This window comes from Amphibalanus amphitrite, unplaced genomic scaffold (assembly GCF_019059575.1).
Source record: "Amphibalanus amphitrite isolate SeventyFive unplaced genomic scaffold, NRLGWU_Aamphi_draft 000025F_arrow, whole genome shotgun sequence".
NCBI classification, from domain to species: domain Eukaryota; kingdom Metazoa; phylum Arthropoda; class Thecostraca; order Balanomorpha; family Balanidae; genus Amphibalanus; species Amphibalanus amphitrite.
In genome coordinates, this window is record NW_024881521.1 from 1024534 (window position 1) to 1052282 (window position 27749).

General features: G+C 48.1%; 2 protein-coding genes across 3 annotated transcripts in view; one reads left to right on the top strand and one right to left on the bottom strand.

Annotated features, from left to right (window-relative positions):
- The window catches only part of LOC122394025 (protein MON2 homolog), a 36817-nt gene extending 27975 nt beyond the window's left edge, over window positions 1–8842 (bottom strand). The window contains exon 1 of one of the 2 annotated variants that reach the window (XM_043390566.1): window positions 8801–8842. The gene's annotated coding sequence lies outside the window, so the exon portion shown is untranslated. The remainder of the gene's footprint in view (window positions 1–8800) is intronic. The other variant, XM_043390575.1, reaches the window with a different exon arrangement.
- Window positions 8843–14400: 5558 nt separating this feature from the next.
- Window positions 14401–27734, top strand: LOC122394616 (transient receptor potential cation channel subfamily A member 1-like). The gene is made up of 23 exons (XM_043391609.1): window positions 14401–14427; window positions 14952–15143; window positions 15994–16153; window positions 16293–16383; window positions 17311–17506; window positions 17784–17984; window positions 18364–18489; window positions 18724–18834; window positions 19351–19548; window positions 19763–19938; window positions 20488–20767; window positions 21043–21215; window positions 21688–21829; window positions 22405–22512; window positions 23797–24057; window positions 24420–24546; window positions 24828–24978; window positions 25235–25361; window positions 25624–25721; window positions 26497–26511; window positions 26623–26788; window positions 26993–27194; window positions 27478–27734. The coding sequence occupies exons 1-23, from the start codon at window positions 14401–14403 to the stop codon at window positions 27732–27734; spliced, it is 3585 nt and encodes a 1194-aa protein (XP_043247544.1).
- The last annotated feature ends 15 nt before the right edge of the window (window positions 27735–27749 follow it).

A 27749-nucleotide genomic window follows, 5' to 3' on the forward strand; every position in this document is an offset into this window, starting at 1 on the left:
TGCAGGAAAATTCCACTTTTTCCCCATAGGAAAGTTTTTAAGGGAAAATCAAAATTTTGGGTCAATGGGGGGGTCCCCCCCGATTTCGTTCAAAATCGGCACACAGGTGTCCCACCACCAGCCGAGAAACTTTCCCCAAAACGGTCCCCGTTGCATTGACGTTTAAGGCCCGTAAAGCCCCCTAGACTCGTAAAATATCCGTAAAATCGCCTTTGTACGGACAAAAAAGTGGTGCTATGGTAAAAATGGGTATCAATCGAAAGCTCTCGTTTACCCAGACACAGTCCTGCAGGAAAATTCCACTTTTTTCCCATAGGAAAGTTTTTACGGGAAAATCAAAATTTTGGGTCAATGGGGGGTCCCCCCCGATTTCGTTCAAAATCGGCACACAGGTGCCCCACCACCAGCCGAGAAACTTTCCCCAAAACGGTCCCCGTTGCATTGACGTTTAAGGCCCTTAAAGCCCCGTAAACTCGTAAAAAATCCGTAAATTCGCCCTTGTACGGCCAAAAACGGGGCGCTATGGTTAAAATGGGTATCAATCGAAAGCTCTCGTTTACCCAGACACAGTCCTGCAGGAAAATTCCACTTTTTCCCCATAGGAAAGTTTTTACGGGAAAATCAAAATTTTGGGTCAATGGGGGGTCCCCCCCGATTTCGTTCAAAATCGGCACACAGGTGCCCCACCACCAGCCGAGAAACTTTCCCCAAAACGGTCCCCGTTGCATTGACGTTTAAGGCCCTTAAAGCCCCGTAAACTCGTAAAAAATCCGTAAATTCGCCCTTGTACGGCCAAAAACGGGGCGCTATGGTTAAAATGGGTATCAATCGAAAGCTCTCGTTTACCCAGACACAGTCCTGCAGGAAAATTCCACTTTTTCCCCATAGGAAAGTTTTTTACGGGAAAATCAAAATTTTGGGTCAATGGGGGGTCCCCCCCGATTTCGTTCAAAATCGGCACACAGGTGCCCCACCACCAGCCGAGAAACTTTCCCCAAAACGGTCCCCGTTGCATTGACGTTTAAGGCCCGTAAAGCCCCCTAGACTCGTAAAATATCCGTAAAATCGCCTTTGTACGGACAAAAAAGTGGTGCTATGGTAAAAATGGGTATCAATCGAAAGCTCTCGTTTACCCAGACACAGTCCTGCAGGAAAATTCCACTTTTTCCCATAGGAAAGTTTTTACGGGAAAATCAAAATTTTGGGTCAATGGGGGGTCCCCCCCGATTTCGTTCAAAATCGGCACACAGGTGCCCCACCACCAGCCGAGAAACTTTCCCCAAAACGGTCCCCGTTGCATTGACGTTTAAGGCCCTTAAAGCCCCGTAAACTCGTAAAAAATCCGTAAATTCGCCCTTGTACGGCCAAAAACGGGGCGCTATGGTGAAAATGGGTATCAATCGAAAGCTCTCGTTTACCCAGACACAGTCCTGCAGGAAAATTCCACTTTTTCCCCATAGGAAAGTTTTTACGGGAAAATCAAAATTTTGGGTCAATGGGGGTCCCCCCCGATTTCGTTCAAAATCGGCACACAGGTGCCCCACCACCAGCCGAGAAACTTTCCCCAAAACGGTCCCCGTTGCATTGACGTTTAAGGCCCGTAAAGCCCCCTAGACTCGTAAAATATCCGTAAAATCGCCTTTGTACGGACAAAAAAGTGGTGCTATGGTAAAAATGGGTATCAATCGAAAGCTCTCGTTTACCCAGACACAGTCCCTTAGGAAAATTCCACTTTTTTCCCATAGGAAAGTTTTTACGGGAAAATCAAAATTTTGGGTCAATGGGGGGTCCCCCCCGATTTCGTTCAAAATCGGCACACAGGTGCCCCACCACCAGCCGAGAAACTTTCCCCAAAACGGTCCCCGTTGCATTGACGTTTAAGGCCCTTAAAGCCCCGTAAACTCGTAAAAAATCCGTAAATTCGCCCTTGTACGGCCAAAAACGGGGCGCTAGGGTAAAAATGGGTATCAATCGAAAGCTCTTGTTTACCCAGACACAGTCTTGCAGGAAAATTCCACTTTTTCCCCATAGGAAAGTTTTTACGGGAAAATCAAAATTTCGGGTCAATGGGGGGTCCCCCCCGATTTCGTTCAAAATCGGCACACAGGTGCCCCACCACCAGCCGAGAAATTTTCCCCAAAACGGTCCCCGTTGCATTGACGTTTAAGGCCCTTAAAGCCCCGTAAACTCGTAAAAAATCCGTAAATTCGCCCTTGTACGGCCAAAAACGGGGCGCTAGGGTAAAAATGGGTATCAATCGAAAGCTCTCGTTTACCCAGACACAGTCCTGCAGGAAAATTCCACTTTTTCCCCATAGGAAAGTTTTTAAGGGAAAATCAAAATTTCGGGTCAATGGGGGGTCCCCCCCGATTTCGTTTTAAATCGGCACACAGGTGCCCCACCACCAGCCGAGAAACTTTCCCCAAAACGGTCCCCGTTGCATTGACGTTTAAGGCCCGTAAAGCCCCCTAGACTCGTAAAATATCCGTAAAATCGCCTTTGTACGGACAAAAAAGTGGTGCTATGGTAAAAATGGGTATCAATCGAAAGCTCTCGTTTACCCAGACACAGTCCTGCAGGAAAATTTCACTTTTTCCCCATAGGAAAGTTTTTACGGGAAAATAAAAACTTTCCTATGGGGAAAAAGTGGAATTTTCCTGCAGGACTGTGTCTGGGTAAACGAGAGCTTTCGATTGATACCCATTTTTACCCTAGCGCCCCGTTTTTGGCCGTACAAGGGCGAATTTACGGATTTTTTACGAGTTTACGGGGCTTTAAGGGCCTTAAACGTCAATGCAACGGGGACCGTTTTGGGGAAAGTTTCTCGGCTGGTGGTGGGGCACCTGTGTGCCGATTTTGAACGAAATCGGGGGGACCCCCCATTGACCCAAAATTTTGATTTTCCCGTAAAAACTTTCCTATGGGAAAAAAGTGGAATTTTCCTGCAGGACTGTGTCTGGGTAAACGAGAGCTTTCGATTGATACCCATTTTTACCATAGCACCACTTTTTTGTCCGTACAAAGGCGATTTTACGGATATTTTACGAGTCTAGGGGGGCTTTACGGGCCTTAAACGTCAATGCAACGGGGACCGTTTTGGGGAAAGTTTCTCGGCTGGTGGTGGGGCACCTGTGTGCTGATTTTGAACGAAATCGGGGGGACCCCCCATTGACCCGAAATTTTGATTTTCCCGTAAAAACTTTCCTATGGGGAAAAAGTGGAATTTTCCTGCAGGACTGTGTCTGGGTAAACGAGAGCTTTCGATTGATACCCATTTTTACCCTAGCGCCCCGTTTTTGGCCGTACAAGGGCGAATTTACGGATTTTTTACGAGTTTACGGGGCTTTAAGGGCCTTAAACGTCAATGCAACGGGGACCGTTTTGGGGAAAGTTTCTCGGCTGGTGGTGGGGCACCTGTGTGCCGATTTTGAACGAAATCGGGGGGGACCCCCCATTGACCCAAAATTTTGATTTTCCCGTAAAAACTTTCCTATGGGAAAAAAAGTGGAATTTTCCTGCAGGACTGTGTCTGGGTAAACGAGAGCTTTCGATTGATACCCATTTTTACCATAGCACCACTTTTTTGTCCGTACAAAGGCGATTTTACGGATATTTTACGAGTCTAGGGGGCTTTACGGGCCTTAAACGTCAATGCAACGGGGACTGTTTTGGGGAAAGTTTCTCGGCTGGTGGTGGGGCACCTGTGTGCCGATTTTGAACGAAATCGGGGGGGACCCCCCATTGACCCGAAATTTTGATTTTCCCGTAAAAAACTTTCCTATGGGGAAAAAGTGGAATTTTCCTGCAGGACTGTGTCTGGGTAAACGAGAGCTTTCGATTGATACCCATTTTTACCCTAGCGCCCCGTTTTTGGCCGTACAAGGGCGAATTTACGGATTTTTTACGAGTTTACGGGGCTTTAAGGGCCTTAAACGTCAATGCAACGGGGACCGTTTTGGGGAAAGTTTCTCGGCTGGTGGTGGGGCACCTGTGTGCCGATTTTGAACGAAATCGGGGGGACCCCCCATTGACCCAAAATTTTGATTTTCCCGTAAAAACTTTCCTATGGGGAAAAAGTGGAATTTTCCTGCAGGACTGTGTCTGGGTAAACGAGAGCTTTCGATTGATACCCATTTTTACCATAGCACCACTTTTTTGTCCGTACAAAGGCGATTTTACGGATATTTTACGAGTCTAGGGGGCTTTACGGGCCTTAAACGTCAATGCAACGGGGACCGTTTTGGGGAAAGTTTCTCGGCTGGTGGTGGGGCACCTGTGTGCCGATTTTGAACGAAATCGGGGGGGACCCCCCATTGACCCGAAATTTTGATTTTCCCGTAAAAACTTTCCTATGGGGAAAAAGTGGAATTTTCCTGCAGGACTGTGTCTGGGTAAACGAGAGCTTTCGATTGATACCCATTTTTACCCTAGCGCCCCGTTTTTGGCCGTACAAGGGCGAATTTACGGATTTTTTACGAGTTTACGGGGCTTTAAGGGCCTTAAACGTCAATGCAACGGGGACCGTTTTGGGGAAAGTTTCTCGGCTGGTGGTGGGGCACCTGTGTGCCGATTTTGAACGAAATCGGGGGGGACCCTACATTGACCCGAAATTTTGATTTTCCCGTAAAAACTTTCCTATGGGGAAAAAGTGGAATTTTCCTGCAGGACTGTGTCTGGGTAAACGAGAGCTTTCGATTGATACCCATTTTTACTTTAGCGCCCCGTTTTTGGCCGTACAAGGGCGAATTTACGGATTTTTTACGAGTTTACGGGGCTTTAAGGGCCTTAAACGTCAATGCAACGGGGACCGTTTTGGGGAAAGTTTCTCGGCTGGTGGTGGGGCACCTGTGTGCCGATTTTGAACGAAATCGGGGGAGACCCCCCATTGACCCGAAATTTTGATTTTCCCGTAAAAACTTTCCTATGGGGAAAAAGTGGAATTTTCCTGCAGGACTGTGTCTGGGTAAACGAGAGCTTTCGATTGATACCCATTTTTACCCTAGCGCCCCGTTTTTGGCCGTACAAGGGCGAATTTACGGATTTTTTACGAGTTTACGGGGCTTTAAGGGCCTTAAACGTCAATGCAACGGGGACCGTTTTGGGGAAAGTTTCTCGGCTGGTGGTGGGGCACCTGTGTGCCGATTTTGAACGAAATCGGGGGGGACCCCCCATTGACCCGAAATTTTGATTTTCCCGTAAAAACTTTCCTATGGGGAAAAAGTGGAATTTTCCTGCAGGACTGTGTCTGGGTAAACGAGAGCTTTCGATTGATACCCATTTTTACTTTAGCGCCCCGTTTTTGGCCGTACAAGGGCGAATTTACGGATTTTTTACGAGTTTACGGGGCTTTAAGGGCCTTAAACGTCAATGCAACGGGGACCGTTTTGGGGAAAGTTTCTCGGCTGGTGGTGGGGCACCTGTGTGCCGATTTTGAACGAAATCGGGGGGGACCCCCCATTGACCCAAAATTTTGATTTTCCCGTAAAAACTTTCCTATGGGGAAAAAGTGGAATTTTCCTGCAGGACTGTGTCTGGGTAAACGAGAGCTTTCGATTGATACCCATTTTTACCTCTTTGTGACGTCATTTCTAGGGGAAAACGGGTCATAAAGGTTTCCCTCTACCGGGGCCTTTTTTCCCCCTACCGAATCTGTGCTGTGCTGAATCTGTGCTGAATCTGTGCCAACTTCCGTTACATGGAGCGAACCCCCCTGGAAAAATGGCAACAGCCCGTGAGCAGCATCAGCGCTCACGCACATGTTCAAGGAAAACGACATGTAATGGACTGCTAACGACGGCCCTCTGCACCAATCAACGCTCGGCATCTCGAGCGCTGATTGGCTGGTAGCAAACGCGTCATATGTGGGTCTCATTTTTTGCGATCAGTGAACGCGTTATTTAATACACAGTGGCCTATGGAGAATGGCACGAGGAACTGAAGGTCAGTGTTTTATTGCTTCGTATTTGCGAATGGGGGTATTTGAGTGGCATTTGACACCATTTTCGAAATCTACAGTGAATTTCTGATCGACTCATGTATATATTTTTATGAATTTGACAGTATTAGTGCTACATAGTCGGTGTTTTATGTTGGTGTTGTTTCTCTCGACCTTTGTCTTGGACTCTTATCCTATCTTTTCTCGAAAATGCTTGCCATAAACAGGTCTTAACTGTATCTGTATAAAGGGAATATGTGTTGAATATGAGGAGAAGGTAGTAATGACCATTCTGCCTATCAAACTGCCAGAAGGTGTGCTTGTAAGGTGATTGAAACTGCAGTACGGGTTGCAGATGTGGGTTTGACATTAGCATTGTTGTTGTAACCCCACTTGCTCTAATAAAATGGCAACATGGGGTTATGTACCCACTATTGCACAGCCTGGTATCAAGCTGGTTGATATGTGGAGGATAATGAAAGCATAAAAACTTTTCTTTAGTGAATAGGAGGAGCGTTGCGTCTTGTGACTTATGTCAAGTCATTTTAAATGAAATGATTGTGATTGTAACTTTTACTTCAATTACTATTGCTAGTTTTGACCTTTTTAATCATCAAGTTTAATGTGTACCAATTTCATATGCCTGTGTAATGTCTGTGCGGCTTTGTGCAGTGAGCGTGTCTTGAAACAAACCAATTTATTTTGTACCTTTTTTTTACCTCAACAAATGTATGTCAAAGGACAAAAATGTCATGTCTATTATCATTGACACTACTACAGCTAACTTTGCCTATATTCCTATCTTTCAGAGGCATTCATCTGCTTTCCAGTGCAGTAACTAGGAGGCTGCAACTGAAACTCGCACAAAGGCAACCAAGTGTCACTTCATCAGCCTACAGTAACAGCCCATCTGTAATCAAGATATGGGTGAAGTGGCATAGAAGAACAACCAGTAAACATGAAAAGATGTATTTTGTTTTGAACTATTTCTTAGCATAACAGAACAGCACAGTGCACACTTGACACTTACTGCTTTTTATGTTTGCCCTGTGTGCAGTTTTTAATTATTTTAACTATGAAATGCTTTTGCTAACTACTCTCTTTACATAAGCTTCCTTTGTCATGCCTGTGTAATTTTGAGTTTACATGCATGATGTTTACAGTTTACATGCATTGTTTACATGCATGTTAGCATGTATTTCCCTTGGCTTCATAAAACTACTTCCAAGCATTTGTTATGGACATTGGTGCTACCTATATATGATGCTTCAGATGTGTCCAGTAGTTGATGAAGGGAGAAGAGTAGTAGGACAGCTGATAGGCTGATAGCTATTACCAAAAATATGTGCTTGTCTGCACTTCGGGCTGTTCCATCATATGCAACCTCTATTTACTTCCTTGCGTTAGAAACACCCCATCTTTTGTTTCTTTCCTGTGCGCCCATTGTTTCCGTGGTGCTATAAACGTCAAGTTTGAAGTTGGTATCCAAGTGAGCAAAATTTGCATTATTTCAGGCCGTCTTGAATCATTCGTCTTGAATTATATCCCTAACTGACATCCTGTTATTTGTCCTGCAATGTCTGTGCCTGTGTCCGCCCTTACCTCCGGCTCCAGCCTCCAACCAGGCCTGCTGAGCGCTGTCGCCGGCGCGGTGTGTCGCAACGTGCTGTTTCTCCACTCCACCCGACAGCTGCTAGGAATCGTCCTGTGCCATGCGCCATGCGACACAGCAATTGTAAGCTGCAGGTCACATTCAGACTGATTGGCTCCGCGTATGTGCATCCGGCCGGGTGCTAGTCGATATCAGGGACGTGGGTCGGAGTCCGGACTGTTGTGGCGGCGTGCACTGTGCTGGTTGAAATTGTTGTATTTCTGTTAGTGAAAAGCATTAATACATAACCGTGGCCGCAGCCCAATGTTATTGTGGATTTCAGAGGGAGTGGCCAGTCAGGAGGGCCCCATGTGGGTATAGATCCAGTGTCCAGTGGGATTGGCTAAGATTTCCGGCGATTGATAAACGCTTCTATGATAGTAAACCTATTGAGTTATGAGGGGAGGTCACGTGAGGAACCTGACCTTACTAAACTCTTGTGAAAACACGACACATACGAACGGTAAGAAACTGACAGCTCTTCTTTCTGCCAAGTGTCATCTTTCTGTGAAGGATTTCTTGGCACTGAGTGTCTAGAAATTGCGTTGCTTTTGGACTGTGTAGACGCTCACGAGCGACAACATAGGTCAACAACCTGACGTACCTTAAATATGCGACTTGTACCAGAAGATCCAGCTTGATCAAAAGATTGTACATGTCAAATTTGAGCTCTTTAGCTCAAAATAATTTTGAGTTATCGTAAAAACCGTCAGTGTGGCACCGTATCGCCTCCCCGCGCGGTCGGAAGGTAAAAGTTCGCCGGCTCTAACTAAACAAATAGTCGTCGTATCGCAAATTCATTGACGGCGTTCGAAGCGTCGTTCAATTTACTTTCGAAACATATCCTAACATTAACATTTATCTGCCTAGCGCAGTCTCCAACAAGCAAAAGTTCCGTGCATTCATCCTCATACAGTGTTAGCGGCCGCCGGCCGCCGGCCGCTGACCCACATTCGCGTCATCAGGGAATGCCGCAACTAATTTATTGTTTCCAACTTTTTTCCCGGAGCGTTCTACCTGGTTTATATAGCCTTGGGTACAGGTAGGTAAAAATTTGACTGCTGTAATCGCCAGCACTGGCATTCAGTTGCAGCCTAACCAGATTAGGCAGAGTGTCACTGAATTATTCTTAGGTGTTGTTTGTGATAATTTAAAGGCAACAACCAAACATTCATCCCAAAATAATTACATGACTAATTACTAAAACACCCTACCTATACGCCCTTGCAGCAGATAGTGTGCATAGTGTGTGTGAGCGCTGCCTTGGTTGGTAGCGCTCCGGCTCCGGTTGTTTACATCTCGTGGGACAGATGTGGCGCATTGCTGCCATATTTTATTCGTGGCAGAGTTTTTCGGAAGCTAAAAAACTTTTCGTCTAATGAAAGCGTTTATTTGCTGTATTATTCTTATGTACAGTGAAATAGTTGTCAGAAAGAATAAATGAATCTGATTTTGCTTTCAAAAATCCTTATCAAGTGTGTTTCACTCCAGAATTAAGATACATTTGCAAAGTAGGGCAGAGAAAAGATTGCATCTGGAGAGAAAAGCTCCCATTCCTTCAACTATCACAAAAACTTGCCGCCACCAAATTGTAAGTCTGCCAGACCTACGTTTTAGAGGACATCAACAAGCGCATTCTTCATGAACAGCATTATTCTCACAATTTCTTATAATAACTTTCTATTTTAAATCATAATATTTTACCATTTTTCACTTGTAGCTGAGTTTCAGCTAAAAACAAGGTGTTACTTCTAGCTGTAAACGAACCACGGATGGTCGAAGTCAGAGCCCAGAGGCAGAGTCCGTACTCCGCGTTCGTTCTCTAGTTAGCAGATTAGTGGACATCCGAGTCCGAATGCTGATTCCGATTCTAGCCGAAATGCAAAATGTAACAATTTATTCCATTATCTCTTCCCCACCCATGTGGCGGATCCGGGGGACGGGGCATTTGGAGAAAATGACATGACCCCCCCCCCCCCCCTGTTGCCCCAAAATAGACGCAATTTCACTTTTTTCCGAAAATAAAAGAAAACTAAATATCTTTATTCTTTTATCAGGAAAAATTGGTTTAACTGCACAACAGTGCGTAAGGCGTAAGAAATCGAAATCCGATTATTTATGTAATGTCAGCGCTGCCTAGGACCCAGGGGCAGCCGTCATGGGACGGGGCCGGCCGCTACCCCGGGCCGGCTATGTCACATGCTTTCGCCTCGGACCGCTTAAAACGTAGCGCTCGCCGTCTATCGGCCATCGGGTCCCTCCGTTCCGTCCCTTCCAAGTTCCATCCTCAGGATACTGAAATCCTTCTCCTCCACGCCGCAACCCCCACTCCGGGCTGGGCAGGCACCTTTATCTCATGCAGGCTGCTCCCTGAAGCGGCACTGCTGCTCCCGTGAGGGAGCGCACCCCGTAGCCGGGTGCAGAGAGCGCTTGGAGGGCTGGTCGGCCTGTCCATTCGGACGGGCTCAGCTCCGGCGACTCTTTAGGGTGTCTGCCCAGACCAACCAATGTCTCCCCCTAATTCCTATCATCCTTCCGGCTCTGATATGGTCTTGTCAGACCGAAAGGGCCTAACCCAACAAAACAAAAGAAACAAGTCTTTCGGGGCTCTTCGAGGCTGGCAGCGTCCGAGGTAGGTGACTGCTCCTGTTATTTGGCTGGGGGGTTGCATCCCCCCACAGTGGGTATTCTTGTCCAAATTTTAGTTGCGCGTCTATTCTTTAACTGTCGCAACTCGCAGTCTGTTTTTATGTTTTGGCCCTATGTTATTCGGAATAATAGCGTTTTCTAAATCTTGCACTACTGCGGAGAGCCGGGAATATAATATGGCGATATTTGACGGAAACGCTAAATCTCGCGTGGTTCACCGTTTATAACCGGAATTAGTTGATAAAGAGCCTGAGAACTGACACAGCCCGATGGGACCGCAACCCACCACATGGTTCAAAGTGCGCAGCATCCCACTGGAACCAGAACCGATCGATTGTAGTGCACTGCACTGGGTGGCAGACGGTGCGGCACACACTGTTATTATAGTTGTAGGCGTGTCCTAGACATGAGCCTCGTTTAGCAACGACATAGTATGATAGGAACCAACCTTTCGTGTTATCCCATTTAGACACTTTTTGGGGGTATGCCCGTCCCGCACCGTCCAAGACTGCCTTTATGGATCCGTCAGTGCTTCTACCGAAGCACAAAATAAAAATATGTGATTCCAGTGGCTAGAGTCCTGGTTTGTTCATGTCGTCATGAGAGGTGTTACGAATAACTGCATAAAACAGGATTTTATAAGCGGTTAGCTTACATGCTAGGTGCATTCTTACTCCACTCACTGACCACAAACTGTCGCGCGCGACTTCTCCCACCAACTATTCGACCGCGAGCCAGCCCCGTCCGAGACGCGCGAGGAGAGGCCTGCAGTGAATAATATATACTGCAGTGCATATCCCCACTTAAAAATTCCGTCACGGAGGACGTCTTGTTTATGGAGTAGGTACTGCGGTACCTTGGAGCGTATAGCTACCAACGATAGTTTACTACTACTGAAACACTGAGATTAGACGTTTAACTTTAATTTGTAAATAAGTCTATCAGCGAAACGAATACGCTTAAATGCCGAGAAAACACGCCAGGGTCAATAAAGCCCAACATTTTGAGCATTACCATATACTCGTAAGTATCAGAGCGGCTTGACAAGTCAACGTAATTGGCAGTCTGATCCTGAACGAAGTAAAACTAAACACATACCCCTGAGCCAGTCCACTGTACGAGTGTCATATCACCTACAGACGACCGGCATCACACATCCAGCCGAGCCGTTCCGATGGAGACGGGCCAATGGAGTCGGTCGTCCGATAGAGCTGGCCGTTCCTATGGGCGATGGAGACGGCCGCTCCGATGGAGCCGGCCGTTCCGATGGAGCCGGCCGTTCCGATGAGGCGCCGGGCGGCGTGTGCGCCGTCAGTTAGCGCACCGCTCACGGTCGGCTCTCCCGCCGAGGTGCGGACGCTTATGATCAGACAGTGTGTCGGCAGCCCGCCGGAAGGACGCTCGGACTCCACTCGCCGACTGGGACCAGGTGAGTTAGTCGGGGTCGCTGAGGTGACGTTATGGTGGCGAAAGTGATGATATTAGACGTAATTAATTAAGTGGGACTGTAAATTTCCCTTCTAGTTGGTTTTAATGTGTTTGGGGATTTTGATCTAGGTAATAGGATTAAATTTGCGATATACTTTTAAGACATTTAATTCATAATCAATGCATCTCAGATACCAAGCTGACCTGCGCCAGGGCAATGCAGTGCAGCTCGTGACAAATCAAGGCGAGGGGGAGCGTGGATGCCCCTTTCTCACTCATCTTCGGCCAAGCAGTGAAACGCTCCACATATAGGCGGCATTGAAATAGGCGTAAAATCATGAAAATATTTAAATTTGTTTTAGGTCAGGTCAAAAGTGAGATCAAGAGACCTCATCAAAGGCCAACAACTCAAAGATTGAATGTTTAGAACATACCTAAGAGAGGTTCATGAAATAATGCCGGGGTATAGGCAGTTGTGTAGCTGGGCAATGCGGCAGGCGAGAAACCGTCTCCCCGCCTTTGTCCTCACGCCGGGAAGAGTCAGATCAGTGTCCCAGTGGGCTGGGCGGGAACGCAGGAAAGAGCTGGGTGGGTTTCCATAGGAAACAGTCTTCAGTACTCTGCAGCGAGTTTTGTGGCAGAAGTTGACTTCGTGCAACTGACGGGCGGCAGGCCAGCCGTGAGTTCTTCCCGCACATCCGATATGTCGTCGAATTTTCGTTGGCCGAATATAGCACTGCAGCGCAAAGTTTATAGCTGTTCGCCGACGTTGTATATTTTTGTCCGACTCGTTTCCGACGCCTGCTATATGTAGACAGTAGCAAACGTGCGAGAGGACCAAGGCGCTAGGTTGGCAGGAGTTCACTAGGGATGTGGTGACGCACGCGGGACAGGTCGGCGAGGATACCGTTGCATTTTTAGACGAGAGCCGATGCGTAAGGGTCTCAGGTGAGGTGTTTGTCGAAAATGACGCCGAAGGCTCACTGTTAAACCGTCACGGATCGTGTCCTCATGGGTCCGAATCGAGATGAGACCCAAGCCACCGAAGTTAAGACGAGAGCCGAATACGATGAAGAAGCTGGTTTGTTAACAAACATCAAATGAATCCGGAAATTGTCCCATGTGACAGTGTGGAGAAGGAAATTATGGCCTCCCACTTCCCGATGGAGGCCCCAATTCCCTATCTTGTCTAGACTCTCTTTTTCTATGGCATTTGCCGCGACATGACCAAGAAAGTCTGTCTTGGTTTGTGAATCAATTTTGATACGAGACAAGACATCTGCTTTGACATTTAACTTTGCTGGGACATAAGTGACATCAAAATCGTACTCTGTTAATTTCAGAACCACCTGGTTAGACGACCACCAGGGTTGGTCGACTTGAAAATACCTTTCAATGGTAAATGATCGGTCATGATATGAGTAAAATGACCTAAGAGATAGCAACAGCGAGGTCGAGGCGAGGAGGGGAGTCCTTTTCCCCAGAAAGTAAAATTTTGGTATCATCACGTATTGTAGCACGTGCGCCCCAGGTGCGAAAAATGGGAGGTCAATGGCAGAAATCTGGAACAGGAGCAGGCCCACGAGGATCCTCGGAACACGCCGATAGGATTGGGTAAGGATCGGAGAGGACTCGGTTTGCTCGCGCGACAGCTGTTCAGACTGTATATGTGTCGTCACCGAGGTAAGAGGAGAACCAGGCCGGATCGTTAGAATATGTTTGAAGTTTGTACACTTGTGGAACGTTGAATGGTCGATGACATCAAAGCATTTGGAAAGATCAAGGAGACAGAGAAAGATGGGTGCCTGACGGTCGGTGGCAGAGACGATGTGATCGGATACGGTGGCGAGAGCGGTTTCTGTGGAGAGACGAGAGCGAAAACCGTGCTGAAATGAGGAAAATTGATGGTTGCCAGGCACGCAGATGTCAAGCTGCTGCTATGCCACTGTAAACTGTTCCAACAAGTTTGGCGAAGGCAGGTACTTCAATAGAGAAAGGGCAATAATTTAAACGATCGGTAAGATTACCTAGGATGGAATGGACGATGAAGTGCTTCCAAAAACGCAGGAAATAAACAGGTTGTTTATTTGTTTATTATCACCAAGACACCCACAGGCACAAAGAGCCCACTTACGGATGCAGTCACATAGCTAAAAAGGTTGTGAGACAGGTGTAGACGAAGTAGAGAAAGATAAGGCCTATGACATCAAAATTGGGGCTAGAGCATCGCACAGATAAACATTCGATGGATCTTTTAATGTCATTTTGCTGGTGTGTTCTCAAACTTAGGCTATGGCCAACGGCCTCCAGAGGGCAAAGATTGTAAAAAAATAACTTTGATATAACATTCATTTTACCGGTGTCGTGATTCTGGTGTTCAGACGCGTCGAGCGAACGCTGCCTAGACATTAAGAAGTCAACAACAAATTTTAACCCGAGGTAAAGGTCATGATTTGAATAATGTCATTAAAGAATGCGAGTGATTTCCTCCCGTTTAAACTATTTTGGAGAGGTCCAATAAATTTACCTGGCCATAGGCCTATTGATATAAAAAAACTTAGAAGTAGGTAGGTGTACAACTAGTCTAGCTATATTGTTGGTAATGCTTTTTTTCTTCTATAAACCATGAAGGTTCTATAAACTAGATTAGAACAGCGCATTTATCAAAGCACCCCTAACCAGTGTCGTCCCCCTGGTCCCCAGTTTACCGTCCCACGGAGGCCGGGCCGCGGCAGCCATGCCCTGGGGCCGTCTGGCGGGTCACGTGAGGAGGGTAGCCCGCGGCGGTCGGGAGGCAGACGAGCCGCCGCATCTGGGGAGCGTCCAAAGGACAACTGCCAATGGCATGTGGGCACAGCCCATACAGCTTCCCGTGAGTAAACGCCGCGTGAGTGGGCATACAGAAACCGGAGACGGCGAACGGTCCTGCGGGCCATGTATCAACAATTGCTGATGTGAAAATGTGGAACGACGATTAAATTACCGTATTTGTGAATACTTTTATGCATTGTAGCAGCTATTTGACGCATCAATGAACATAAATCATGACAAAAATGTAAAGAAAAATGTCTCCCTTAAAACTATTAATGAAAAGGTTTGATTCTTATTGGTCGCTGCATCTTCCTTCTGCATATCGTAAAAAAATGGCGTCCACGGTCCAAAAGTCAAGCTATAGCTTGACTTTTGGACGTGATCGTTCATTAACGTTCATGATTGTAGGTGTGTCCTCGCAATGGAACACGACTTGAGTGTCTGTTTCGCTGCTGTAACACCTGCCCGGACCAGCAGCTGGAGTCGGGTCCGGGGCCGGTCCCGGTGCCTATGCTCAGCCCTTCGGTGGCCACCGTGGTCAGGAAATGGCGCACCCGGGTCCGCCTGAGCGCCCCCAAGAGCGCCGCCGTCCAGCCGGTCGCGCCGCCGCCGCCCGACGGCACCGAACAGCTCTGCCTGGTGGCCAAGAGTCCGTACCGAATCCTTAGGGTGAGTATATCGAATGGGACTGCAGGGGTGGAGTTCCGAACAGGCATAAGGAAAAACTCGGATTTTCGCTGCGTAATTTTCCCATCGTTGTTCCGGGCTTTGCGGGGCCTTCAATGCCTCACAAGTCACAATTTACTGTGGGTTCTTCACAAAATTAAAAAAAAATCAGAGAAAGCTTCTCTGACAAGCGAGACGAGCAGCGAAAGTCCGCACATTTCATCAATCGGCCAAGCGGAGAGTCGCCTGCCTGGAGGGGTATACTGTCCCGCCGTACTTAGTTGTTATGCGGCACAGTATGCGCCATCGGCTCGGCCCGCCGTGCTGGCCTGTGTAATCCACGCCAGTCATTACAGGACGGTTGACGTCTCGTCCATCTTACAGTAGTTTCGGGGAATTTTTGGAGAATAACTGCCATATCCCTTTATTTCGGTAAAACGTTATAAGGCACGACCGATTAAAAGCATTGCAATAACTTAAGTACGACACAATTGCCATATACGTGTATCAAGTCATCATATAATTGTACTCATAAACGTAAAGTACGTATTATTCAGTAACATGATCGACGAGTTCCATTGTATAACACATTTATGATGACTAGACAACAAATAAATAACACATTTAGATCGTTGGAGTATCTATGATTCGCTCATAATAAGACAACTATAAAATCAATACATTAATACTTTATTTAGGGAAATAATGCCATTCAATGAAAGGTGGTCTGGTTACGCTGAAAGGTACTGCCACATGACTTATTCCAAACTGGGTGTTTGGATGCAACCATGCGCGCACAGCAGTAGCACAGCCGACTGAGTGTACTTGACCAGCGCTGCATTATTGTCTGCAGTGCGCCGCGGCGGGCAATCTGAAGCGGTTCCAGGAGCTCCATTCGGAGGACCCCAGCTGCCTGGTGTTCAGGGACGCGCAGCGGGGTCGCACCTGCGCCCACTACGCCGCAGCCGCCGACAAAGTCGAGATCATCAAATACATTGTGCTGGCTGGAGGAGGTAACATTAAACTGTCTTATTATGTTTTACTTTCATCAATTTTTACCGGTCAATTTTATGATTGATCGTAATCGATATGACGTAATTACATATAGCTTTGTTCGCAAATTTATATTTTTGCGATTGTCTTTCGTTTCAGACATCAACATCACTGACAACGATGGCCAGACCCCTCTGCACGCTGCCGTTGAGAGCTCCAGTCTGGAAGCAATCAAATGTCTACTGGAATGGTATGATTGAAATTTCGAGCCTTTTATTGTCAACGAAATGTGCTGGAACATAACGAATGTATAACTACCTACTGCCTAGTGCTTTCCATGATACATACAAATATGATTCATAGCGAATGGCTCCGCATGCATTGCCTGCATCGAAACCAAGTAAACCAAGCATGTTTACTCCGGATGCAGCCAAAGTAAGCCAGGGGTTTTATCTGGTGTTACCCTAGGCTTAGTTGAGCTGGGGCCTTGACATTCAACATGCGCTACAGCGCGCTACGTGTAGCGGTGGCCGGTGTATATTGGGTTTTCATGGAAACATCCACAAACTCGGGCGCTCGCAATACTGAAGGGTCACGGCGAGTTCGTCGCAAGCGCCGCACCAATACTGTAGCGCAGCGTAGCGCACTATAGCGGCGTGCCAAGAAATACTGCCCTGATCTCGTGCTTCATTTCACGCATCGTGACACCAAATAACGAAAGTCCATCAGTTATATTTGACTCTGCATAACCTTGACGCTTTTCGGTGCAATATATCATCGTTTTAGGGTACCATAAATCTTAGTCGTAAGCGCATTGTCGGAAGTCGGACCTATCCTCTTAGACGAATGGTTATGTTATCTGTCTGTCTGTCTGTCTGTCTGTTTGTCTGTCTGTGATCTGAAGACAACTGACGGCGAGACTGAAGCGCTGACGTCATAAGTCTGTGTCCGGCCGGGGCGCCGTCACAGACTGAACCACTGACGTCATTAGTCTGTATGCGGCAGGGGCGCCGTTACAGACTGTCTGAAGTCTGAACCGCTGACGTCATTGAGTCTGTGTGCGGCAGGGGCGCCGTCACAGACTGTCCGGACCGCTGACGTCATTGAGTCTGTGTGCGGCAAGGGCGCCGTCACAGACTGTCCGGACCACTGACGTCATTGAGTCTGTGTGTGGCAGGGGCGCCGCCACAGACTGCCTGGACGCCTCGCTGCGCTCCCCATTCCACCTGGCGGTGTGGCTGGACCGACCTCAGTCACTGCGTCTGCTGGCGCAACACCGGCGGCTGGTGCGAGCCGAGCAGCTCACCGAGCACGGCAGAGACGCCCTACACGTGGCGGCCGTGCGCAATCACGCCCAGTGCGCCGAAATACTGGTGAGAACTGAGACGGTGTTACAAGGGGAGAAGGAGGAAGCAAAACAGGATTTAGAACAAGGAGCCGGACACGTTGAAATGGCCATCGATCCTGTTCGCTTAACACTTAAATGAAAAAAATAAGGCGTTCATTGCAGCTTTCGTCGTTTGTGAATATAGTCGCCTGTTTGATTTTCTTAAAGATTTGTGTGACGGATGTCTCTAGTAAAATAAAATGTTTATGAATGTAAAACAATAAGTTAACACCGTATTTATCATTTCTTTCTATTTCGGTCAGCTGGAGGAGTTCCAGATGCTGCCGGACCGGTTCTGTAAGAACGGCTTCAGCCCGGTTCACGAGGCGGCTCGGCGGGCCAGCTTTGACACCATGTTGGTGCTGACTCGGTGGGCGGCGCGGACAGGACGCTCGCTGATGCAGAATCCCGACTCCGAGGGAAACCTGCCGCTGCATCTGGCCGTCCACTCCGGAGATGTGAAGGTCAGCATTCGTAATTCGTATCATTCCGATTCCGAGGAAAATCGACTATTTTTACTGGTCGCAAGCGTTAGTGTGTTAGTGTTTTTTAGTCGTTAATCTCTCAGGCTCGTTGAGTTTTAGTGCCCGTTGACAGAGATGCCATTATTTGCCATGCTTTGTTTTCTACGGATTGATCCGATTCCGGTACATTGCCATTCAGGGAGTAAAAATGCCTATGGATGACGATTGCTGTGCTCCCTATTTATAACATCATGATTAGAACATCCCTATTTAGATCTTTAGTTGACGATCATATGCTCGCTCCAGCAGTTTGCATTATTTCAGGCAAAAGCTGGCATGCGTCTAATGCCTCCATTCATGTGTTTCCTCTTATCCACAGATGGTGGAGCTGTGCCTTCAGCGGGGCGCAGACATCACCAATACCCAGAGCGACCTCTCGACGCCCGTCCACCTGGCCTGCGTCCAGGGATCCATGGAGATCACCCAGCTCATGCTCCGAACACAGGTGCGGCTTCATTATTTCAACTCTGAAGAAGAGACGCGAAAAAGTCGGGCGAAATCGTTTAAAGCCATGATGATCGACTTAATCATAATCAAAATTAAATATATCTAATCCAGTCACATCATTAGCTGGCCGATAGCTCCTTTCTTTGAGAACAAATGAGGGCAAAAAAGATCGAACGATTCGTACATCTCCAAGCATAAGACCTGATATTTCGTATCGTTTTCTCTGTCACAGTCGAAGGACGCGATGGCCGTTCTGGATATGCGGGACTCCGCCGACATGACTCCGCTACATTGCGCCGCCAAGTTTGACCACAGCGCGCTGGTCGAATTCCTTCACTCAAAGGTAGGCCAACCACACCAGATAATGTGGCACTCACAATCAGTGGCATTTTTAAATGGTATAAGAAACGGTCGCAATACATTCACAGTTCACACTAAGTACTTGCACGACAGAAATAGGAGCGTGCAGCGCAGCGCGGTGAAGACTAGCCACTGGCTAGGTATACTGTACCGCACGACACGCGTGTAATGCGGCGCAGTCTATAGTCGCACTCATCCGTCTGTTGTGGCTCCCCGCTGTTTGCTCTTATCGTTTTCTGCATTGTTTCACTTCGCGTTGAACTCTGTGCTATACGGAAACATGCACTACATTCAGTTTTATTCCATTTTGCTGCATCATCCTTGTCGCCTATCGGATGAATGGGACACACCCATTACCGTGCCTCCTCGACCAGCGCAGTCCCGCCTGTCGTGCGTGCTTCCCCGTCCACTCTATTAGGGAGCGCTCTATTAGAGATCTGTTGACCTGACTTCCTTCGTATAGCTTATTCGTGCTCCCCCAACGTGTCCTCTCTGTCAGGGTGCGGACCTGTCAGCTGTGGACAGCGAGGAACGAACCCCGCTCCTGCTGGCCGCGTCTCGCTCCTCGTGGAGCGCCGTTACCACCCTGGTGAGCCTCGGGTCCGCCCTGGATCCCATCGACAAACGGGGCAGGAACATGGTACACTACATCGTCCTGAACGGCGGCAGACTGGGACAACTGATGGACTGCAAACTGGTGAGTGGCGATAAAAATAGATAAGCCGATATTATCATCGTTGGAGGCATTGTTGAGGTAGCTCGAACAAAAACATGTTGATAAACAAGCATCATATATTCCTAAATCGAGGAACAATTCGCCAAACTTTTTTAGCCAGCTATACCGATAATATTATGCAGCGTTTGTGTGACGGACATGAACAAGCGACAGGCATGTTCACGTCTATTTACAGGAGAGCATGGCGTCCGTGGCGGCCATGCTGAACCGTCAGGACGGCCGCGGCTACACGCCGCTCCATTTCGCCGCTCGGGACGGCCACCTGGCCAGTCTGAGAGAGCTGATCGAACAGGGCGCCTGCACCGATATCAAGAACGCCAGTAACGAGAGTCCGCTCCACTGCGCGGCCCGGTCAGTGGCCCGACCCCTCCCCCCCCCCTGAATACCGGGCCATCAGTCCACCCCGTCTGTAACCGGGCTGACGTAACCCGACTTATCCCCCCTCCACCGCTCCAGACGATCGGCTCAATCGGTCAACTCTGTCTGTAAACCGAGCTGATGGGGCTTGACTGAGCGACCGGTCTTACCGCACAAATGAACCAATTTGTGCAACACCATGTGAAATATAGTCGGAATGGGGTCATTCACGCACCATTTGCTGGTTATTGGCCCAGTGGGCGGAAGATAGATGGATCATTGCGCCAGCCGTTACGTAACATGTGTCAGTTGAATTAGCGCCCGTCACGATCGGCGGTGACATGCAGCAGGCATGTTGTGACCTGTTGTGACTGGACAAGCGTAACATGCTATTTGTCTAGGTCACCTCAGGTAGAATCTTTATCACACTGGTCCATTCTCATCATTTTCTTCAACCACATTTGGAATGTGCGATTCAGTGTTTATTGATAAATATTAGAAAAAAGTATAAATATGGTTGCAACTCTGATAAGTATTCCGCAGATTCGGGCGCTACTATACGGTCGAGTGTTTGCTTAGCTCTACCAAGGGCCAGCAGATCATGAACGGCATCGACAGCTCTGGTCGCACACCCCTGCACATCGCCAGCCAGAACGGTCACCTGCGCGTAGTGCAGCTGCTGATCGGCAAGGGCGCCCTGCTGAACCGCGACTTCGAGGGTCTGACACCCCTGCACCTGGCCACGAGGCGCGGCTTTACGCAGACGATGAACCTGTTGCTGGGCACGCACAGTCAGCTGCTCGACCAGCGCGACAAGGCAGGGGTGAGCGACCATGCCCCAGGCAACAGATCCCAGGCGCTTGTACAGCTCGTGTGCGCACCTTGATTTTGAGCGTAAATAATGATTAGAATGTTGATGGTCACTGATACACCTTTGTGAGAAATGAAAGTGAAGGCATCTGATCAGACCTGTCCCGTCTACATATATCGTTATCTCACGTACGGAGCTGATCCGAGTCCCATCTCAGAGCAGTATCCCATCAGATCACATACCCCAGGCCTGACCTCACATCTGACTCCCATCACCGCGTCCCTCAGAACACCGCGCTGCACCTGGCCTGCCTGGCCAACCGTCCCTCAGCGGCCGGCCTTCTGCTCTCCATGGGGTGTGAGATAGCGGCCAACGGGTCCGGATACACGGCACTGGACATCTGCATCAAACACAAGCTGACCGAGACGGCGAGGGTGCTGCTCACCACCCCCACTGCGAGGTAACGTACGAATATTTGTTTGTTTATTGGGGCTTTGGGGCGCACCGACTACAAGGTCAATTTGCGCCCATAAACGTACGAGTAGGTATCTAACAGTTGCAATCAATATTACGGAGCGCCATTAAGGGCTTATACAATGATTGTGTCGTTTTTAGACGTTTTGATGTTACGTAAAAAAAATACACCTGAATATTACCGTGTCAGTAAACCATTATTAAATGTCCGCCGTCGATGCAATTAGCGAAACATTCCGTCATTTAGCTAATTACCAATTGCAAATATTTTAATTCATTAGGCACCGAGTCTAAAATGCAGACCATCAAAATATAACGGAATGCCGTTCACGTAATTACACCGTTACAATAAAAGCAATGGTCAGGTTCATTGTCACCACTCAAATAAACATAATTGGTTCTACTTATACCCCGGAGGCCCGTTTTAACAGTCCTGCACCCGGTCCTTGTGCCGGCAGCACCGCGCTACTGGCCGACACACAGGGTAAGAACAAATACATCGTGGCCGCCCTGATCGACGTCATGCCCAACATCATGAAGACCATCATGGACAAGCACATCGTCTTCTCCAACTGCAAACGAAATGACGAAAAATTCACGGTGAGGTGATTTGGGGAAAATGTTATAACGGTACAGCTGAATGCTATAGCTAAAGCACAAAGCGATTGAATAGAATAGTGGAGCATGATGCTCGTCAATTACTTTTGGACACGATAAGTAATTCTCGTCAGCTCTATAGTGCCTACTTTATAATGTGAATAATTTGTTTCAGTAAGCGTATCGATGCGCTATAGAATATGCCTATAACAATACCATTTTACACAAAGGCAGACAATGTCACATAATACGTCTGACCATCGCGTGTGTCTCGAAAATTGACCACCATTCAATTTCGCGGAACCCAATGATCCGCACCGCATTAGTGGCCTTACAATCCCGCTCGGCAGTTAGCAATCCCAGAAATTCAATTCAATGTCAAAACGTTGTCGATTACCTATTACGAGGCCCGACAATATGGGCAATGGACGACCGTTTAATGTCTGATCGCCTAGCTGGATTTTCTGGAACGTTCGAGCCGCGTGCTATACGAGCCAGTCACGCGATTCAGCAAGGCATTATTCGGACGGTAATTTAATCAACATATCTCCCTCTCCCCCTTTGTCATTTTCCACCAGATAACATACGACCTGAGCTTGTTTGAGCCGAACGACAGGCAGGTGACGGCCATCCGAAAATCCCGCGGGGATAACAGGTGGAAGCCTCGGCCACTCACTGCAGTCAACGTAAGCACCCGGCAGTGTAAAAGCATGTCAGAGGCAGAGCATAGGTACATGCTGTCACGCTATTTTGCAGCGCAACACTAAACATGAAATATACAAATGTAGCTATGTAACATGTAGCTATTTTCTCCGACTGTGTGAAAACGGGACTGAAAATATTGTCATTCAGACCAGTGCCGAAACGTTATTTCTATAGCAAAATCATGCGTAATATTTAATTGACAAACATGATCTCGCATGGGACCGACGTCGATAAAAATTTACCAATAGTTACCTATTGGCGCCAATCAAACTTTCAATCCCACTCGGCCTTTAACCCTATTAGTGGCAGGGGGGGGGGGGGTTGTTTTTATCCACCCCTCAGGTTTTTCGGGAATACCTCCGAAACCGCTGAAGCTACGATGCTGAAATTTTCTGACTTTTCCTAAAACTAAATTGGGCACATTCCCTGAAAATTTCAAGTTCATAACTTTACCAGGGGCGGCTCCAGAGCACTGAGAATTGGGGGGTCCTATTCGTGAAGCGAGTCATTTGGGCGAAGATCACGATGCTGCACCAGTTTTACGAACAGTGAATGAAAGGTATCATGTGATAACATATACAAAGTTATTGTGCATCCTCTTTTGACACGTTTTTGCTATAATAGGCGGATCCAGGCGTCCAAAAAGGGGGGTTATTTTTTACCTCCCAACATAGGTGCCCTGACACCGCCTATGCATGACCAATACATTTTTAGTCGTTCTCTCATAAGAAAATTGTAACATAACAAGACCATTGCCACCCTTTTTAGAAACAGTACCAACAAAAACCTTATTTACTATACTTTTTGTGTACCCCCAATCTCAATGATCTGTATCCGCCTATGATTTTTGAAAATGCATATTTTTAGGATCCATGTGAATTCCTGGTTCATTTTCTATCGATCGGCAAAAGTTGCGTTAAGATTGGTTCAGAAACCTGGCCGTGATAAACAGTCTAAAATGTATCTGCAATTTGCCCGTTTTTACCCCCCTCTACCCCCCTATTGACATTTTTTAATTTTACTTTTTTTAGAAATGTAGATCTCGTTGAGCCACATCGAATGCCGTTTGAATTTTGAAAATCGGCCCGTTAGATCTCGAGATATCAAGGGGGGGTCGTAAACAGCCCCCCCCCTGCCACTAATATGGGGTAGCCAGGAGCCTGCCACTAATAGGGTTAAATGTCCAATTGTAATTTTCTATCACATCGACGCAAATAATTTTTCTTGCGGTGACGGCCCCGACCGACCCCGTCCCTCTGCTGCAGCACATGGTGCGTCACGGCCGCATAGAGCTGCTGATGCACCCGCTGACGCAAAAGTACCTGGCCATGAAGTGGCAGGCGTACGGCCGGATCTGCCACATGTTGTCGATGCTGCTGTACGCAGTGTTTGTGGCCCTGGTGACGGCGCACGGGGTGCACCTGCTGCGTCTGGTGCAGCACTGTCCAGCGCTGCTGCAGACGGACGGATATGTCAGCTGGGAGGAGTCGGACGGCCTACAGCAGGGCTGCGAAAACTCCTCAGAGGTGGGCTGATAGAACTCAAAGGTGGACTCATAGAACTCCTCAGAAGTAGAATGAAATAACTTCAAAGGTGGGCTATGTGAACTCTTCAGAGCTGGGCTGTAGAAAATAACACGTGGGCCGCCAAAACTTCTCAGTGTTAGGTTCTGCAAATCAAGCGTAAAAGGAACGAGAAGAAACGAATGGATTTCATTCAGAAAGTCCTTTTACTCAAAAGCCAGAATGTACATGTCGAATTTCCATCGTGTGCATGTGTTAACATGTAAAATAGGGTATCGTGAAGCCTGCATTGTACTGATTAATTTGCCCTTTATACCTGCTGCAAATGAAGTTAATCGGCGCGATAATGCTACCGCTTCTTTCAGGATTGGGTGACAAACGGGTCATCGATTACGGAGCAAATAACAATGATCGCTGTTATAATTTTTGGAGTCCTGAACGTGCTAAAGAAAATGATGCAAATGTGGAACCAAGGCTGGGCCTTTCTCATCGGTAAGCATTAAGCAATCATTTTCAAAATACATATAGTAACATTCTCAAACACAGTGCTTGCTTTGAACTATGCTAAAATGGCATCCTATAATGTTCTGAGATCAGCTGACGACGAGAAATATTCTAATGACACGAAACGATCAAACGGGCCAATGCATGGTCGTTTATAAGCGACTGTATGTTTACTTGGCGTCGTTGGCGACCATATCCCAAATTCCCGAACGCTCTCATTCGAATGAAGCACAGGGTGTGACCTGCCCGCTGCGTCCGTTGTCGTTCAGACTTTGAGAACTACCTGGAGCTGTCGCTGTACATGTCGGCCCTGTTCAGCGTCACTCCCGTCTTCCACCCCGTCGTACACCACGTGTACGTCATCGCCGCCGCCATCGCCGTGTTCCTCGCCTGGTTCAACATGCTCCTCTACCTGAGAAGGTGAGCCATCGCCGTGTTCCTCGCCTGGTTCAACATGCTCCTCTACCTGAGAAGGTGAGCCATCGCCGTGTTCCTCGCCTGGTTCAACATGCTCCTCTACCTGAGAAGGTGAGCTCATCCGTGAAACTACCTGAGTTGTTGAGCTGATCCGTTTTACGTAGGGTGGGGTGAGATTATCGGTTCCACTTCTACACTACGCATTTTTTAAGTCTGTTTTTGCGCAACGAGAACTGACGAACGTTCGTTTCGTTTCCAGTTTCGAGTCGGTGGGCATATACGTCGTGATGTTTGTGGAGATTCAGAAGACGCTGCTGCGGGTTCTCGTCATCTTTTCCGTCCTCATCATCGCATTTGGACTCGCCTTCTACATACTCATGTCTCAGGTGAGCGTCCAACCATTTATTTACACTTGTCTTCACTGATCATTTATCGTCTCGATACGCTGAACACAAATCATACTTGAAAGTTGAAGTCTTACTCACTCGCGAGAAAGAATTGTTTTCTTCTTCATATTCGTATTACTCACTGCAATGCCCTTTTTTAAATAAATCACAATAAAAAATGTCAGCAGTCTTAGTACACACTGATACCGTCGTTTGTTCAGCACTGATATACCGTCCTCCGCCTCCCTTTCCATTGTTTCAGGGCAACCACCCGGAGTTCAGCAGCGTGCCCGTGGCGCTGTCTCGCACCTTCAACATGATGCTGGGCGAGATCGACTTTCTCTCCGTCTACGTATACCCGTGGCTGGCAGAGCCGCAGAACGGGACCTTCAGCACCACAATGCCGACCCATACCGCCAACACAGGCACCGGGCGCCGCGGGGCGCGAGCCTCGCCCACGTTAGTAGACCGATAGGGGCCGGCCAGATTCGGACTCGGGGCGGGGTCTGAGTTGTATTTATTCCGATACGGGTTTATTCAAGTACCCTTCTTCCGTTTATTTTTATTTTTAGCGTATACGGCTTCATTAAACCTATGGTGTGTCTGATAGGCTGCTTCCTAGACTTTGGTAGCTAGTGCAATCAATACGTTCGAACACAAATTTAAATCATCCGTCCAACTGGGTCATTACCCTTGAAAAAGTTAAAATAAACGAAACGTCGGGTAATTTTTGTTGTAATATCTTGCATATTTATGAAATAATCCGTCCAACTCACTGTCCTTATAAAAAGCATCAGCTATTTGATCCCTCAAGCTGACGTGCCAATGTCTTTCAATAATCACAGTCCGATTCCCGTCGCTTTTATAAGCTGATACCTCCGATTCCCGTATATCCTGTGCGCAACGGATAGTTCCAACTCATCCACTAGATGTCTCGCTAAGCGGGCGCCTGAATCATGCTGTGCCGCATATCACCAGTTTCCAGCCGCCGCGATTTGTGCTCCATGTCTGAAAATTCGCTCTCTGCGTAAAACGATAACGCTATTTTCACGACCGGCAACGACATAGTTACGGGATAATATACATAACTTAGAAACTAAGTGCTGATTCGTGTTGCGATAAAGGCTAAAAGTAGATACCACATCACCAAGCGGATCGGAAATTGCCGATGGATCGGTATTGCTCCCCCAATCACGCGATACTCGGGGATCGAAGTCGCCACAGTTCGGCCACCGCTAACATCGCTCGCTGTTCTCGGCAGGGTTCTGGGCCGTCGGTTCCTGCCGTTCGCCAACACGGCCTTCCTGCTAGTCATCGTGTTTATGGTGATGATGCCCATCCTGCTGATGAACCTGTTGGTCGGTCTGGCCGTCGGGGACATCGAGACGGTCCGCAAAAACGCCGCACTCAAACGGCTCGCAATGCAGGTAAGCATGGCGAGCATGCAGGTATGCAGGTAAGCATGAATACTTATAAACTGTCGAATTTGATAATGGACACAGGACACTGCCATTGTATCTTTCTGATGACCATTGCCGCTTCAAGATAAACGACTCCTTCTCTTCCCCTCAATATGACCCACGTGACCAAATAACCACGCAACTGACCCGTGATCTTACCGACCCCACCAGGTGGACCTTCACACGGCGCTGGAGAGGAAGCTACCGGACGCGTTCCTGGCGCGCGTGCGGCGCACACAGATGGTGGAGTACCCGAACGTCACATTGGCGGTGGCTAGCCGCGGCGGGCCGCTCTCTGCGTGCCACAAGGTGTTCCACTTTGTGATGGAGCTGCTGACGCCTAGCCACGACACCGTCAACACCGGCACCTTCGGTGAGACGCAGAGACCTTAAGCTAGACGCTTCATGCAGAGTGTCGAGTCGCATAGTTTAAATCTCAGCAAATAAGATCTTAGTGGTTAGATTGTTACTCCAGCGCTATTGGATACTTAACTACAATCTCGAGCGGTCTTGAATTTAGTCCCAGTCTGATTCTTTATGTAGAACTGTGCCATTCCTTCATATCGTCTGTCGCTTTCCTGGAGTCACCGGAGTCTGTTCAAAGCCAAAACTAACTTTCAACCTTTGCAATGTATATTCACCGTGTCCTCTTCCAGACCACCTGGAGGCGGCCGTGGAGGACGACGAGTACCGCCAGCAGGAGGATCTCGCCAAGCTGAAGCAGCGGCTCAAGGAGGCGACCACCGTGCTCGACTCGGTGCACCACCTGATGCGCCAGGTGGCCGCCCAGCTGGACCTGGCCGGTACAGAGGCACGGGACGAGGACGAGGGAGACGCCCTGGAGCCGGGCGGCAGGAACAGCCCGGCAGCCACCATCAGCGCACGCAGCACCCCGGCGCCGCCGGCTGATTAGGGTTACCAGCGTCCG